This window comes from Platalea leucorodia (assembly GCF_965183815.1).
Source record: "Platalea leucorodia genome assembly, chromosome: 1".
NCBI classification, from domain to species: Eukaryota; Metazoa; Chordata; class Aves; order Pelecaniformes; family Threskiornithidae; genus Platalea; species Platalea leucorodia.
This window is the reverse complement of record NC_138823.1, coordinates 76,487,203-76,505,027: the sequence shown is the minus strand read 5'-3', so window position 1 is coordinate 76,505,027 and position 17,825 is coordinate 76,487,203. Positions and strand designations below refer to the sequence as shown.

General features: G+C 42.7%; 1 protein-coding gene across 1 annotated transcript in view; it reads right to left on the bottom strand.

The window, feature by feature from the left end:
- The window catches only part of GRB10 (growth factor receptor bound protein 10), a gene marked incomplete at its 3' end in the record, with an annotated part of 107,674 nt that overhangs the window by 50,486 nt on the left and 39,363 nt on the right, over positions 1-17,825 (bottom strand). Inside the window, exons 3-4 of the mRNA XM_082309878.1 lie at positions 4,633-4,849; positions 1,628-1,769 (exon numbers count right to left, since the gene is read on the bottom strand). Of these exons, the coding sequence (XP_082166004.1) occupies positions 1,628-1,769; positions 4,633-4,849 (359 nt within the window). The remainder of the gene's footprint in view (positions 1-1,627; positions 1,770-4,632; positions 4,850-17,825) is intronic.

Sequence of the window (17,825 nt, the reverse complement as noted above, 5' to 3'; positions counted from 1 at the left end):
CAATATAAATATTTATTTCGTTTTAGGCTTTCAAAAGGCTTGCAAACTTTTCCATTTTGAAATTAGATAGATGAATTTTTGAAAAAAATTGTAAAGTAAAATTTAGGAAAAAAAAATCTACTTTTATTCTGTCTTTATAGCCATCTTCTTACACACATTAGAAGACTGTTTACTTTTTATTTATGTGCTGTTAAACCACTACTTTCTAAATTCCATAGAAAACTGACGCACAGATCATTTAGGCTTTACAGAGCGATCTTTAGGGTGGCTGCGTTAATTTCAGTAAAACATGGAGCTAAAAGGCAAAAAAAAAAAAATCCCTGAAACCGGGGAATATTTGGAAAGGTAAACGCAGGTCCATCAGCAACTTGAGTTTGTCTCAGAAAGGCAGCTACACTGCTGTCCTCTTGGCAAGTGCCGGGAGGCAGAACTGCCCCTTCTTTTGTCTCTCCGGAGCCAGATCAGCACCGCCTTGGCAAAACAGCTGCTCCGCTTAGCTGGTACCCGGGCCTCTGATGAGGTCCTGCTAAATTCCCAACTGGATGACCATTTCTTCCTAGGACATGATTTGATTATCTGTCTTGTATGTATAAGAAATACAGTAAAACCAATGAAGACGCACTGTGTCTTTCAAGAAAGCAGACACCTGTTTATGGCCATGTAAAGCAATACAGAAGATGCGAGGCTGCACATTAGGGTCTACTGCTTGTAGCTGAACTGTCCACCCAAACCCTTTTATCAGTCAGAGCAGACGTAGGAGCTACTCACAAACTAACTGAGCAGTGATACAGGACATCATCGTGTTTTTGGGTGCTCAAGCACACAACTGTTCCAAGCCAATGGTCAGCAAGAGCAACCCATCTTTTCATCCCCATGCAAGTCAGCACAGTTTACAAAACAAAGGTTTTTGAGCCCAGCTTTAGTCTTTAAACACGCTCAAGGACTAATACAAAACAAGACGGTTGTTTCTCAGAGAGTGGAGTGAGATAGAGAAGAAAAACTGTTTGCAGTGTCACTGAGGTTATTGCTCTGGACCACGTGAGAGCTCGGTCTCTGCTATCTTCACTGCCAAGAACCCAGAGAGCGGCTCAATCAGCTTTCTGTGGGACACTTCTCCCCTTAAATCCCATTACAAGGAGCTGTGCCTAGTTACATGCTTTAAGAACGTTATTTTGCCTTTTGAGCCACTTCATGAAAAACAGCAAAATAAAGCAGCACGATGTCCTTAAAGAAAACAGACAGCTGTTCGGTGTCTTTGTGGCACTTAGAATACGCAGTATAACATGCAGAGATCCTCCTCCAACTCTAAGCTAATTAACTTGACTTCTGAATTAGTAAGTCATTACGTTGGATAACAAAATCCGACGGATATTAGGCATTACTGCTTCATTCACAACATGCATGTATCTGAAAGAGACTTGCTTCCATTTTTACACTTCATTCTTACAAACCTTTTAAAAAACGTCTGAAACCTGTTTGAAGACACTCTCTCAGCCAGTGCTGTCCTACTCACAAAGCCTACAAGTGTTTCTACTTATCTTAAAACTTACTTTCTGCCTTCAAAATGAAATAGTCCGCTGCTGGTTTGAACGCGAATGGATGACCCAAAGCTTCATCCCATACTCACATGTTTACTAGCAGGTTGACTCTGAGGTAAAGATCCAGGGGCCAGCACTGGAGAGCTTGCGGGGCTACAAAGTTCTGGGAAGGGATTTGGTATGGCCGGCAAAGACGATGTTCTGAATTGCTGTTCTTCTTCTTGAAGACGCCTATAAACACAGAAGCACTAAGCATTAAGAGAAGCAAACTGGCACCACTAGGCCTGGATCTCCTGCCTCACCATTTACAATAATGATACTAAAGCAAAGGAATCAAAACCACTCTTTTTCTAAGCAACTACTATACAGTTACAGCAACTGCAAGCACAAAGTAGGAAACTGCATGTGAAAAATGACCAGTCAGGCATCTCTGCATGTTCTGTCACTTATAACTTGATTACTTGGGTGAGTAACCGAGGTAACTGTCCATATAAAATGAACAGAAATATCCGTCTGTACTCGCTGTTGTAAGCACTAGCTTACAAGCTTAAGCTCTGTGTGCCAGAAAGTCAGTTAAGCTCTTCCAAACCAATGTGAAGGAGGAGAACACAACTGCAGTCACTTGGAGCCAGATTCCACGTGGGTTTGCAAACGAAGGTGTACCCCTGTAAAGTCTCTAAGCCGAGACCAAAACCAATGCTGCCACCTCATTACAATACCAGATTCCATCTCCAAACAACTCGGCATTTCCTGGAGAAATGGAAATGCAAAGACTCAGCTTGAGCAATAAACTGCAATTACACCCTCCCACATTACGCTAGCTGTACGGTCACTGTTCAGGCAGGTTTGCATCTCCCGCAACAGGCCTCACGAGTCTACGTAGGACCAACAGAGTTTCAGGTTCCAGTTTATAATACGCCTGTACTGCCCACACCAACAAAAGGAAAACTAAAGCCCACCCGTTGCCACAGAAAAGCTTGAGACGATGTAAGACTGATTCATGACGACAGAGATTGCCTCAGGTGTCCCTCCTGCCAGGGCACCACCGCTGAAGAGGTGCCAGGCGACTGCAGCAGGCTGGCCTGCAACGCCTTTGCAGAAGGCACCATCTAGTGGCAACCGTGGAAGTTTCCAGAGACAACCACTAACTCCTGGGTTTGAAATGCAAACCGTTGAAGACTCAGTTTGCTCTCATTTCGTTCCCATGCCTTCAGCGAGCAGAGCCTTCTTAACAGAGCTGCCTGGAAGACAACGGCTGGGTTTGCCTCTGGCAGCGTGTCCCGCTCCGGGCACGCTCGCTGTCTCTGCCTGGACCAGAACCCGGGGGCTGATAAAATAACTACTGGGAAATCTGCTCCGCAGGTAACTCTATCCTGCAATTTAGTTGCCATGGTGTTCCACGAATGAGCCGTACGGATTTGGGTTTTTGCTATAACTAGCAGGTTCCAACCATAACTATGAGCCATGCAAACGACCACTTGACCTGGTTAATTTTTTTTTGTGCTACCCCATGTGTATACTGCCCTACAGTATAGGGTGAAGGACGGTGTAAGATTTCTTCAGCCCAGCTGAACTCCCGTATTGGCAGCTGTGTAATAGTGCTCTGTATCGCAAGTTTTTGACTGCCCTCCAGTATAAGAAGTGGAACTACAGACTCGAAACAATTAGAAAGGTGTGGTTTTCTTAAAATGAGAATTGACTACACCGCGCTCTGCTCTGCCTATACTGCGACAGTGCATCATTTACTTCATGACTGATGCACATGTAAAACTGTGCTCTTAAGAGAACTGCCGCAGTCAACCGTTCTGTTCTGGCTGCAAAAAAGACACAGCCATCCCCCTCTATGGGAAAGGCGTCTAGATAACCCTGAATAAAAGTTTTGCCATTATTTTCTTTAATGATAAACACATGATGTTCTTGTGTGCATGGAAGTACAGAGTTCAGAAAGGCAGAGTGTTCTCAAAAAAAGAATTGCTAAGTTTTGAAATGCCAGAAATAGTTTAAATGAAGTGTTTTGATTGAGATATTTACAAAACATCGACAGTTATAGTACTCTAGAGAGTGCATTTTCTAGTACAGCCCTATTCAAGGGTAAATATGAAATACTTGTAAAAATGATTGCATCATTAGCTGACTTGGTTGTATTGCAGTTACTGCATACTACCCATTCATATAGAAAAGCTGCCTGTCTTAAGAATACCATTCCTATAGGAAACACATCAGCATAAAGAATTAGGAGCAACCCCTTCTACATCTGGAATTTTTCTTTTATTATTATTATTACTTCTCACTTCTTTTGCAGAAGATGATGTTAACTAGAAGGAAAGGAAAACTCCAAATCTCTCTGGATTCAGGCAATTTACCTACTCATGCTGACAGAAGCTCCTTTCCTCCTGCTGCTTAAAAAGAAGATTTTAAGAACCTCAGCATCACCTATAGACTCTCCCATCACCACCAAGAGTTATTCCACTTGAAGCTTGAATTCAAGCCCCCATCCTGACAACAGAGAGACAACTTAAACACGTCTTTTTTTGTAATGACTCACATAATGCACTCAAGTGAAAGAGCTGAAAGTGCTCTAGAAGAACAGTTAAATAACTATGACGTGCTCCTTTTTTGTTTGTTTGTCTTGGACCATTCAGCAAACCTCCCCAGAGAGAGGTATTTTTTGTATATCAAAATTAGCTGAATGCACCCTCATCTATCTACATGATCTCTCATGTTTTATAAAACCAAGCAGCTGTCAGTAGGCACCATACCTGAGAGAACAGTTTTTAACAGTTTGGAAATAAATCCAAATATGGACATCATTTCTGCAAATTGGTACCAATAATACACTTCTACACGTCTGCTGCTACAGGTACATCAAACATTGATTTAAAAAAGGGGCAAAACCGTGACATTTTTGCATTTTATAAAATACATGGAAAGCTTATGTCCTTCACCTACCTGTTATGCCTTTTTTCCCCATACAAAAGTCCAGTCTAACACTACTAGGCTCCTACCAAAGTTGATCTCCTATTTTAAAATGTAGTTCTTTTGAAGCTAGTTCAAGACAACTTCAACAAAAAGGAGGCGAGTCCCTTGTTCCTACCTGACTGCCATAATGCGCACTGGCTGAGACCGCTGCACCTTCTGCCTTGGAGACATGGGCTGCAGCGCGCCAGATCCTGAGGACGGCAACTGACTGCGATTGAGCTGACCATTTTGAAGGAGCGGAGTGGTTTCCGACTGCATACTGCACGTAGAGTATAAACTTTCAAATGAGGAATTCATGTCGTTTACCAAAGCTTCTAGGTCCACATCGTCATCTGAAAGACAATATAAAGGCAGCATAACACCTCTGGAAGTCCCAGATAAAAGTAGTCTGGAAAGACCAAAGACTAAGGTTCAGTAAAGTTATCACATAATTTTATAGTTGTATTTTTACAGTGCAAATTTTTATTGCAAAAACATTTATTTATTCTAGAGCAGAAAAGCACAGCTAGTAACAGCCAGCATTTATTTTGTCTTCCTTGGTGAAAAGCTACTGACACAGAATGAAATATTTCTACTATAGTATTTACTATATATTTATAACCAAAATTTGCTGGGATTTTTAATAATGCCAATGCTAATGTGAAGCACCACTTCACTTACTGATAAACTGACACACATTTCAAAAGTACATCACCTACAAATACCTCAGTTCAGCTTGTCAATGTATCAAGTTCAGATTGTCAAACAGTATAATAAACACTTTGCAAGATCCAATAATTTAGAAGAAAAAAAAACAAGACAGTGTTGCAAAAGTCAATAGGTAGAAGGCACAACCCTCTGCTGTACACATTGGAAAGCGATCACTACAGTTTGTTAAAAATCCCATCTGTATTTCTGCGTATTTTTGTGCTATGGTATTCTGAAGAGCAACACGAGCTTTTAACCATCACTCCGAGGACTTTATAAAAAGATCTGTATCCTTGCTCTCGCAACGTGATAAGAGAGACCCCTGCCTTAAAGAGCTCAAAGTAAATCAACCAGGGATGTGGTGTGGGTGGTTCGAGGAACATCAGTCCCTGAAAAGTGCACCAACCTTTCTATATACGCCACCTTACCTCACAGTAAATAAGTAACTTGTGCTCATTCGTTCCTCCTTAACGATCATAATTACTCTGCAAGACAACAAAACTCTGCGAGCCCTCTGCACTAACCACCCTCTGAACTCCTATTTCAGAGTATTGTAATTACTCCCTCGCCACAAGTTACGTCACTCCCTATCAGGAGTTCAGCGGGCTGACGAACACACACATCGATATCTGCTTCTGGTTACTGCACAGCCGCTGCCTGAACAGCTACTTCAGACCAAACGCAATTTTGTGCATCCAAAAATGTGCCCTTATTTTCCAGCGGTATCAATTGGCCTGGTAAAATATACCATTGCTGCCTGCCAACCTTGTATCTCGCAAAACTCTTCCATGACACGGATGGAAACTAGAGCCAAGCAATGGAGCTAGCAAACATTTACACAGCGCTATGCAGCCAAAATATGCTTTTCACCCCTAATATTTTCTGATACCCATTCTTTTGCCATGTTTTCTAGGTAAATGAACCACCAGGAGCAGCTATTCAGCTTGTGACCAATTACAGCACTTTCTTTGAGATACCATAAACGATTTTGTACCAATATCACCTTTCTTGATATATAATCCAAAACAGCACCACTCAATTTCTGTCCACCAACAACATGCCTCAATAACCATAACAGGATCTGAACACGGCATTCACACAGCAATTGTTTTGGACATTGACGACCCCAGTTCTCGGTGTTGGATGAACCAAAGATCTCAAAATTACATAGGTGCTGGTCATGTACCTGAAAGCTCTGTTTGATGACCTGAAACACTATGTTCCTCACTGAACGTCGGCAGGCACTTTACTAAAGTAAAAGCCACTTAGCCTTCACTGAAAACATACTCACAGGATTTCTGGGTTCAAACATGTTACAAAACCAAACCATCAACCCACAAAGAGGTTTCTTCCTTCTTCCTTTAGTTTCTTTATGGTTATTTCCCTCAGTCTCTGTACTTAACAGCTACTACCCTACTACTAAGACTCACCTTCACTAGGCTACACCATCTTCTCTATCTGTTAGCTAGTTCATGCATTTTCAATAATCTAGACTTTGCTTTACTTGGACAAAGCCTACAATAATTTTCCTGCTATTTTTAGGAATCTCGAGACAGAGTTGCAATTTAAATTTCATTCCATCCTCCAGATTCTTATCCTATTTGGAGAGGACATATCGAAAACACTTCTTCAGCAATCACAAGGGAACCACAGGAGTAGGAGTATAAAGAGGGAGAGGCTGAATTACAAGGCTTTTGAATTTTATCATTCATCTAAAGTACCAGAAGACTGAGCTGTAGGGTGTCAGATGGCTGTCAAGTAAAAGCTTAGGGGTTGGATGAAGGAGACATAAAAGACAGACCCTGGCCACAAAGTCAGGGAGTAAATTACAGCAACTAACAGCAATTGTTTGGCAGGGTGAAAAGCAGAAAGGGAAGAAAGTCAAGGCGTACATTCTGTGGAAGTCCGTATGGCTTGGTCCCCGAGGGTGCTAATTTATTAACAACATAGACAAAGCTATTAGTGTTCAAGATCATTAAGTTTTCAGATGATTGTAACATGGGAGGAATGATTAAGAGTCAGCTCAAGCTATTCCTGAATAATCAAGTAGGCACAAAGGTGTAATACGCAGTCTAATATGCATAAAATGAGGCACTTCATGCAAAATGCTAAGCAAACCAAGTACATAGTTTAAAGCATTGAATTACCATTAGCAGGCTTTTAAGCCTATCAATTACACACCTAAATTCAATTTCCAACAGGACAGGCACTGACGAGGTGCGTATAGAGTTTTCCCAATAATATGTCGCACTGAAGTCCAGAATCTGGTTTCACTCTCCTGTCAGCTCCTTTTCTTTGCGGGTGCAGCACTGCTAATAATAGTCCTCAGTCTTGCTATAAAACTTTTGCAGGAGCGCAGATCCTTATGCTTTTTGAAGACAAAGCCTGCAATCTTGAATTTCATACAGTTTCATCTCTATACAATAGCATTTAGTACTAAATACCATTATGTTTTTGGAGAGATTTCAGCACGTTGCAATAGGAAACCTCAGTGCTGTAGCCTGCTGCGGAAGTGCCAGCAGATGTCTCAGCCTACCAAGTAATCCAGTATGTTACTTGCCATGGCTCTCTACAGAGCTTAACTAAATAAAAATCAAATCCATCAGCCACGGGATTTCTAAGCCACTTTAACCATTTGCAGGTATACTATTCAGAATGACGTTTCATATACAGTGAAATCCTTCAAAGTACCTTTCTCTACCAACCCGCGATATCCAGACTCTATCAAGACCATCCTACATGGTCTGCGTTTTCTCTCTCAATTCAACTGCATGGAGGCTAGCTTATCACTTCTATGCACAAACATGCAAGCAGACTTTTGCTTTTGAAAGTCATTTTTAAAGGAAAACAGAGGCAAAACCTATCTCTGACATACTTCTGGTAGTGGATGGGGTACCGGCAGTTTTGTAGGCTTCTTATACCATAAGAAAATACTCGGTACGTCTGCAAGCAACGTTCTGTCCTAAACTAGAACCAAAGTGCGCATGCTGGCAGCTGTTTGAACTTCGTTTTGCTCCTTTGCCCACAATTTGTTAAACTTTGGCTTTGTTCACAAGCCAGCTCCACTGGATGTTGCAAACAATATTTTTGGTAAAGTAAATCATGATTTCAATTACAAGAAAAAATTTAAAAGTTCAATTCAAGGAAAGAAGAAAACTTTGTTATAAAACCTCTACAGAGCTTGTGAGCTAAGCTATCACGTTCCATACAAACAAAAGCACTCTGAATACCATTTGAACGTTTTTGAGGACACCACAGGAAGGATGATAACCCCTAAATTAGGCCTGAGCAAACTTTAATCTGTGCTTAACCATGTCCCACTTGTCCTTCTGCTTCTAGCCCTTCTCTATCCCTTAGATACTAATTTATTTACTTATTTTGGTTGTTGTTGGCCTCGACGTGTCAAGCTCAGCTAACAGGACTAAGCAGGATCCTGCTTATTCTGAAGCTGAAATGAGCCCTGCTCAGCTTCATCTGTGCCAGTCTCCCGAAGAAACAGGTATTTCCACAGCTGTCAAGCGGCTCATCGCACTGCAGAAATTCTGTTTACTGAAAAGAAGCTGAATGTGGAAAGGATCCCGGCTTTGGACTACAGACCAGGTTGCATTTCATGTCTCTAAATGGCAGCCCTGCAAACACCCTTCCCTTTTACATATGGCCTGCAGTTCATAGGGAATACTACGAAAACCGTCACAAGACTTAAGTGAGCTGTGATTTAAGAGGCTTTTAAAAACTGTACACATACATACATACATACATAATTTCCTTCTTGTTTGCCCATTTCAGAATTTAATTCTCCAGCATTATCCCTCATACCAGCTCACAGAGAAGACCGATGTGAGTGCAACTAGGAATTCAGCAGAAGGTTTATAAAAATGCTGTACCACTTTTCTGTCACCATGGAAGTAAGTCTCATACTATATGAAGCCTAACAGCATGTATATAAACAAGGGTTTGATATTACAGTAAGGCAGCTGTTGATTGATCACCTATTCCTATTTGACAGCCTAACTCCAGCAATCAGTTCCCCAAAATGAGTTTCAGTGCAGCACGTTCCAAGATCCTGCTTGACAAAGCAAAGAAGCTAAGATATAACTAATGTAAGATTTCGCTCAGGTTTAGCTCAGCAGAGGATGATACCGAAGTGGCTAGCAGTCCCTCCTGCACACATTAACGAACCCTCAAGGAGACAGACAGAAACAGCGAAAGAAAAGGAACGTAGAACTGCATATACCCTAGCATCCTGCACTGATGAGCCACTGAAACACTATGTAAACTATAGGTAACACAAGGAAAATACATCTACATTAAAATGAACAGAAGAACTTAACCAGAATTTAAAAGGGAAAAAAAGACATTTAAAATATTATGGTATCCACATCAGTATCCCATTTCTAATCTCCTACAACCACATATAAATTATTCTAATTCATATTGGTGATATAAGTATGTTTTGCAAGGTTTTTGATATCGTGGAAATCTCATGTTTTACGATCAGAAATAGCCACCCAGGTGAGGATTACTGGAGTGAGATGTGCATACAAACTCCTTTTACAAGATAACCCCTTTTTAAGAGGATCCTTTGCACAAGAGCACTACAACATGTCCCTCCAGTGCCACATCCAAATGCTGTTTTGATAGGATTTTTCAGCCATTCCAACCACTAAAACTTTTTGAAAATATACCATTGCTGACAACACCCAGTTGTAATGATACGTAAAAAAGTCCACTCTAGATAACACTCATATTCCTCTGTTTCCTTCTCTCTCTGAACTTGTAAGTATACATGCTATGTTTACACAAATGTCTCACCTCCCTCTGTAACCGGTTTCAGCTTCCACTAATGCCACAGGCACCAGCTGCCTATTTCAACTTGCTTTTCTTCTCCACTGAAAGAGTTACCTACAGACCCCCTACGGTTGCATGCATTTAGGACTTGGCAGCTACTACACCTCCGAGAGACGCATGCAACAGAAGGTGGATGATACCAAGCAGATTTCTTACAATGTCCTTTAAAAACCCCACAGTGACCTCTACAGTGACGCTCCAGCTGAATGACACCCTCCAGCTCCCAATACCAGCTCCAATTCTATGCGATCTCTCCCCTCCTAGATTATTAAGAACTACATACAGGCAGTAGTTTTGCACAAGAAACAAAAACAGAATGTAAAAAACATTTGCAAACCCTATGTGTTCACACTGTTCTCCAGGTCCGCTGCTGGACTCAATTATAAAAGTATCAAAAGATTGCCTTTGTTGAGTATTAGAAGGCTGGAGGTTTTTTGTTCCTTGAAAGTGACGGCAGAAGACACAAACCCAACTTTGTCTCCTAGAGACATCACCAAGTCCAGAGTGGTCATAGTCTGAATTAAAAAGGAGAAGCCTGAACCCCGAAACTCCAGAAATTCATGCACCCTGTGAGTCCCCTTATGGGACTCTGCACTGAAGAGTCCTTTACTTTACTCTCTAACATTCATCAGCTTAAGTGTAATCCTCTACGTTGTACTGTAACTATGGTTGCTGGCCTACAAAATGTCACATCAGTGCATGAGCAGCTTCCAAAATGCTAAATGGGACATGCCGTGGAAAGAAGGGCAAGAAGCAGAGATGCCGGTTGGTAAAAGAGCATGAAATTGAAATAGGCATCTACGCTCTTTGGAGCGCACTGAAATGCCACAGAGAGAAGTCAACAGGGAACTTGTCACTGCTCCAGTACTCTCAGTAATTTTTAAATCCCACATGCATCGATTCCTATTTCTGCCAACAAGGCTGGGAAGACTAGCACCAAATGTATGTACGTTAATTACAGGTGCTGGAGAGAATTCACTTTATAAACGTCTCTTTACTAAAGGTTCATGGTTGGACTCCAGTAACATTCTTAAAACACGCCTTATAAATTTCTTGAAATAGAAGACACAAACTAAATTGAACAAAATTAATGTTGCTAGGTAACAGCTATAGGAATAAGCTACATATGAAAGGTGCTGGTCAAAAAAATCAAAGCATTAACAAGTAACAGGAGCAACTGCCTATAGGTGCCCTACAGCAGGAAGGAATGAAGTTGTACCCTCAGACTAGTCTTTATCACATAAAACAAGTTTCAAGAATTCTGATGGAAAAAATATGGAGGACTAAAAAATGAAAAATTCAGCACTTGCCCAGTTCACACACCTAACCACTGGACATCATAAAGATGATGAAAGCTATGTATTTGGGGGGGGCAGGGATGGATAAGGAGGGGTTGATTTGTTCAATTCCAGAGACAAACTAAAGTAAAACACATCTCTGATGAAGATTTTAACTGTTTTGCCCTTTAATGAGGCCACAATTATTCACAGGCAGCATTCAGAAGCACCTCCCAGCGTGCACATTCCTATTTCTAACACAAGAACCGTAGACAGTCATGTTGGTCCTTTTGTGGAGTGGATGGACGCTGGTCGCCTCGACAGACGATTGCTGGCCGTGGGTATCACCACCACCACCGCTGAGCCCTTTCTCGACTCTAAGGCGCAGGTGTTGAAGCACTAATGGCACTGCTATGAGAGAGGGGTTTGAAACTTAAGGAAAACATCTAAGATGTCTAGAATGCTGACTATGCATATACATACCAATTTTACTACAATTCTAAGAGGTAAGATAGGATATATAAGTCATGGCCAGTCCCCTTTCCAGATCCCCACACCCCATTCGGAGAACACAGAGTTGGGATTCAATCTTCCTGATACCCATTTTCTAGTAGGAAATTTGCAGCTTTAAAAAAAAAAAAAAAAAGGTAGGAAAAAAGCATACATTCCTAAAAGAAGCATCAGGTCAAAGTTTGAACCCAAAGTCAAACAGGACACCAGCTGATCCCGTGTGACTGCACAGACAGTGGGACTGACGGGCTCCTGAGGGGTGAGCACACCACACAGCCTTGTCCAGCCACTGCTGACAGCGCAGCTCCTGATAACAGCAACTACCAGCAGCTGCCAGCCTTTCAAATCCCGCTTTGCAGGCCGCTGTTTGCAGAACCGATGCTGTATAGTATGGACGGACTAAATGGATGTGCTGGTTTTGGCTGGGATGGAGTTAATTTTCTTCACAGTAGCTAGTATAGGACTATATTTTGGATTTGGGCTGAAAACAGCATTGATAACACAGGGATGTTTTAGTTACTGCTGAGCAGTGCTTACACAGAGTCAAGGCCTTTGCTGCTTCTCACCCCACCCCACCAGCGAGGAGGCTGGGGGTGCACAAGAAGCTGGGAGGGGACTCAGCTGGGGCAGCTGACCCCAACCGACCCAAGGGCTATGCCGTACCGTATGATGTCATGTTCAGCAGATAAAGCTGGGGGAAGAAGAAGGAAGGGGGGGACGTTCGGAGTGATGGCGTTTGTCTTCCCAAGTCACCGTTACGCGTGATGGAGCCCTGCTTTCCTGAGGATGGCTGAATGCCTGCCTGCCCATGAGAAGCAGTGAATGAATTCCTTGGTTTGCTTTGCTTACGCGCGCAGCTTTTGCTTTACCTATTAAACTGCCCTTATCTCAACCCATGAGTTTTCTCACTTTTACTCTTCCAATTCTCTCCCCCATCCCAGCAGGTGGGAGTGAGCGAGCGGCTGTGTGGGGCTTAGTTGCCAGCTGGGGTTAAACCACGACAACAGATCACTTAAAGCAGAATCAGAGACTAAGTAGACCTCTGGGAAACTGTCATTCCTGGGATGATTACAAAATCCAGTCAGAATATTTGTTTTCAAGAAACTGGTAACATCTGCAGCTTTTTTTCTATGAGCATTAGGTTCAGTGGTTTCCCTGTGCCATTTTCTCATGGCACCTAGGTCTGCTTCATTAGTTTAAGAAAAAGACTAAGAAGGACCTTAAAAGGAAAGCATTCATTTGGGTGCAATTATAAAAACAGGAAAAAAACCAAACCAAAACAAAAAAACCAAACAGCCCCAGCTACACAGAGGATAGAAAACAACATTAGTTGAGGAGAGAAGCAGCACCACAGTGGGCAGAACAGGGTATTCCTTCCAAGGCCAAACCTGGGGTCAGAGGAGATTAATCCTCAAAAAACCCTTGAGAAGGATGGAGCGGTTGCAGCAGTGAAGGACTAGATACACCACAGGGTGAGCAGGCCAGACCGATTTTCCTGACCCAAAAGGAGATACAAACAGAGGGAAACCTGAAGCTTAAGTCATAATCATGCAAGTAATAGTCATGCACCTATAGCTTTATTGTGGCCCTTTCCTTACTCAGGGAAAAAAAGAAAAGAAAAAGAGAGTGAGCATGAGTGAATGCATGAGAGACAGACTGACTGACCCAGCGATTCTCTAGTCAAGTCTTATCTGCCTGGTAAGGTTAACTGGATGCTTCAATATTGGTGCATCACCTCTATAGCAAAACCGGCGAGGAAAGCTCTGGCAATACATCCCAAAATGATGACTACAGAAAGATCATCACTCATCCTTCAAGACATGTTCGGGATAACACCTGGGCAGCAGAACAGCTCCTAGCCCGTGCAGCCCACACAAAACCAAACACAAAATCCACTGAAGCGTTCCAGATAATAGGGAAAACTGTGTTAACGTACTGAGCCATTAAGATACGTCCAAGTCAGAACTCAGGAAGCACAACGTTGGATGGCAACGGACAGACGAACTGAAATACTGTCCGCTGGCCACATGGTAAATGCTTGGCAGACTGCATCTTATATTAGACTGTCATATTTACGGGTGAATGGCTTTAAGAGGATATCCCATATCAGTGAGAGCTGCTATTTGACACAGCAAAGGTCAGGTTTAGTTGCATACTTATTAAGATTACATATTTTTAAATTGAGGAAACTGAATAAAAAGCTTTAAAATACTGCGTGTTTTCCTTATGCTTACAAGAATGAAAACTATTATTTTTCAAAACTTATTCTACCATTTCCTATATACACATTTCTACTCATAATGCTTCTCTAAAGTTTTACTTAGATATCTTTTTTTTTTATTGCCCATGTCAGAGAAAAAAAAAAAAATGAGAGCACAAATCAAATATACACAAATAAACAACACTAATAGACAAGTCAGAGTTCAAAAAGGAGTTAAAAATTCAAACAGATGAGAAGAGCTACCACGTGTCTTACAAGTCCAAAGCTATTGAAGGCAAAGTTAAAAACACAGTCAAAGCATGTATTGCTTTCCTTTAGGGAATCTGTGTTCTCCCTCCCTGATTAAACACCATAATACCCAGCCGAATAATCCGAGTTGAACAATCCTTCCAAATCAATATAAGTACCACTGCCAGGTTTAGTCCCTCCCGTCCTGCCGAGAAAGCCCAAGCTTTATCCCCGCTCCGGGAAATACCGTGAGTAACCTCCTAACGTGCTGCTGCACAGCTCCAGCCAAAGCCTGTAACACCCTGCCTGCTCCAGCACCGGTGCCGGCGGCTGCTCGCCGAGAGCATCGCCCGCCTCATCGGGAGAGTCCCCGCCTGGCAGCCAGCAAACCCCAGGCCTCTTGCATCGCGGGTTTCATTTCAAAGCCACTCCACGACAACTTGAAAAAAAGCCTTTCAAGTGAAAAGTGGTTGGATTAACCCAAAAAGTCCGTTAGCGTTTCTCTTCAGGAAGCGATGGGTCCTCAGAGCTGATGCTGAAACATCATCATCATCATCATTATTATTATTATTATTAAATTAGGCATGTACATCACCACTTGATACCCACGCTAACCTTTAATCCTACTAACTTTAAGCCATGAGTTTTAAAATTTGCTTTGAACAGGTTTATTGCTGGCTTGGAAAGCATATTTAAGAGGATGTAATACAAGTTCCAAAAGTTGCACGCGGCAATTAATGAATCAGCTATTCCTCTGAGTTAATTAAAGATTGCATTTTCAGCACATAATAGTTACCTAGCTGTGACCCATGTACTTACAATGCAGACAACAGGAATATTTCATATTTAAGGTACTTCTAGTCAGAGTTTAGTTAACAGAACCAAAGTCACATGAAAAAGTAAAATGCTTTAACACCAGGGTAATTTTGGCTTCTTTTACTAGTTGCTTTCAAAGTTTAGTATTAACTCCAATTGTCATTTCGGTAAATTATCTACAAGAGACTAAACTGAGGAAGAGTGTTTGGAATTGCAACACTGCAGCAAAAAAGCCCCCTAAGAGCCCCCGACTTGGGACTTTCAAACCTGGCACCTCACAAATAACAAGAAGCAAGCTTACCTACCTTAGCTTCGCTTCACAGATGAAGGCAGCTGCCATCAGATGTCCTCTTATTGCCTCGGCAGCACATCGATATAAGCTTTCCCTACATTTCTTTGCCCTACTACGGGAACAACATTTTGGGGCATGCATTTAATTTCATCTGCACACAGATGCTTTGTCCTTGAGTCGGCTGTCTATTTCAGGCTCTCATTTCACACAAGCCTAGCTGTTGTGTCAGAAAACCAAGTAGTCCTTTTGGGTGGGGAACAAGGAGCTCTCCCCTGGCCCTGCCAGCAAAGAGTGGATAACTTGTGAGGAATTACTGCTGTAACGAAGTGCGAACCTCCGCTGCGTGAGAAGGGAACGCCACAGTCCTGCTGCACGGATCCCCAGATGGCAGAGCATATTGCTGCAGTCACATCCCAAATGGCGGTGTGGAGCCACTGCTGAAGGCGTCCGTACCCCGCGCCACCGATGCTGAAACCAGACATTTAGAAGAGCTCTGCCACGCCTCCCTCCACCATGACTATGCTGACCCCAAGAGCTCCTGTTAGCCAACTTTTTTTTTAAAAAAACAAAAAAGGCACCAACAACCAAATAAGAACGCCAAAAAAAAAAAAAAAAGGAAAGAAAAAAGACAAACCAAACCATTCCAGTCAATCATCTGAGACCAGCAGTAATACAAAAGAAAAAGTAATCTGAATTTACCATTCAAATCTTCAATAAAGAGCAATGACATCAGCCTAAATTTATCTAGGTCTAAGAAAAATAGAAATGTAGTTAAGTTTCTTCTAGACTCACCAAATCGAGTTTCCTTTTTTAAATCAGCTACTCGAAACGTGGTTCTTCGCCATTTAACATCCTACAGGCAAGCTGCACCAGTTAAAATAAGTCACCAGGTCGGGTTCACCCCAAAGTGAAAGCCAGAGGTGTGCTATGCACAAGATTCATTGCGGCTTGACGCCAGTCAAAACCACCTGGACAATTACGCCTGTTTTCCTTATGGGACCCACATGCTCCATTTTCCAAGGTGTGTGCACTCCTGGTTCGAGTACTCGGGGTGCCCCGTGATTTTGGGAAGCCAGCCTGCTGCTCTTCTCCACCTGGACGGTTTTCACCGGGCTGTGGGTAGGGACCCTGAAGCCCCCACCTAGGCTCGCCTCCTTGCACGCCCACAAAACAACGCTGGAAGCAGGACACAAGACATTTTCCCCCAAGGGTACTCTGTTAACAGACCATCACTTCTCACGAGGCAATCTCCATTTCCTTCACCCTATGTGACAAGGATGTCGTCAGTACACTCAAATGAGCTTGCAGGGCCCCCGACATCCTGCGCTGCACCTCCCGAAATCACCCCAACCACTCCTCTTAGGAAAGACGCCCCAAAAACCTGCGGGCGCAGGTTCAGTGTTTGCCAAGAGGTTATACAACCTGCTCACCTCGCTCCGTTTCACATCTGAAATACAGCCCAGAAAAGCAGAGAAGACTGGTTCCTCCACCAAAAGCACGCCCACGTATTTACACACCTAGAAAGCCTTAGACCTAGAAAGAAGCAACGCGTGAACAGGACGCAGCTTAAGGCAGGCCAAAAGTGTCGCCGTAAAGCCTTAACGCTCTGAAGGACTTCTCTAGATGGCTTTTTAACAACGTCAGCAACTCCAGGTTAGCCACTGTGGTAGTAATACCCACTGCTGTCCCAGCAGCAAGCTTCCACTGCTTCAGTTACGTGACTGAGTGATTCTTCAGTGATGCTACCTTAGCCTTAGAGGTGACCTGTATTCGGACTTTAGTATATTCCAGATTCACTCTCTGATGCGTATTTTTTCTACCTAGTCTCTAAAATCGGCTGTCATACAATCACAGAATCATTAAGGTTGGAAAGGACCTCTGAGATCATCGAGTCCAACCATTAACCTAGCACTGCCAAGTCCACCACTAAACCATGTCCTCAAGCACCACGTCTACCCGTCTTTTAAATACCTCCAGGGATGGGGACTCCACCACTTCCCTAGGCAGCCTCTTCCAACGCATGACTACCCTTTCAGTGAAGAAGTTTTTCCTAATATCCAACCTAAACCTGCCCTGGTGCAGCTTGAGGCCGTTCCCTCTTGTCCTATTTCTTGTTACTTGGGAGAAGAAACCGACCCCCACCTGGCTACAGCCTCCTTTCAGGTAGCTGTAGAGAGCGATAAGGTCTCCCCTCAGCCTCCTCTTCTCCAAACTTCTTAAGAATATCATCAGAAGAATATCATCTTCTGAAGAATATTTATGGCTATTCTTGAGGATAGAAGCTACCTAACCGTGGTTGCTGGGCACATCATCCACTAGTCTTCGAGTTGCAGACCTTGTAGTTTAGAAACCCGTCATCTGCAGCACTTCAGATTTCAGAGGGACTTGGACTATTTTATGTGCCTGAGCTCTCCAGGATTTTTCAACCA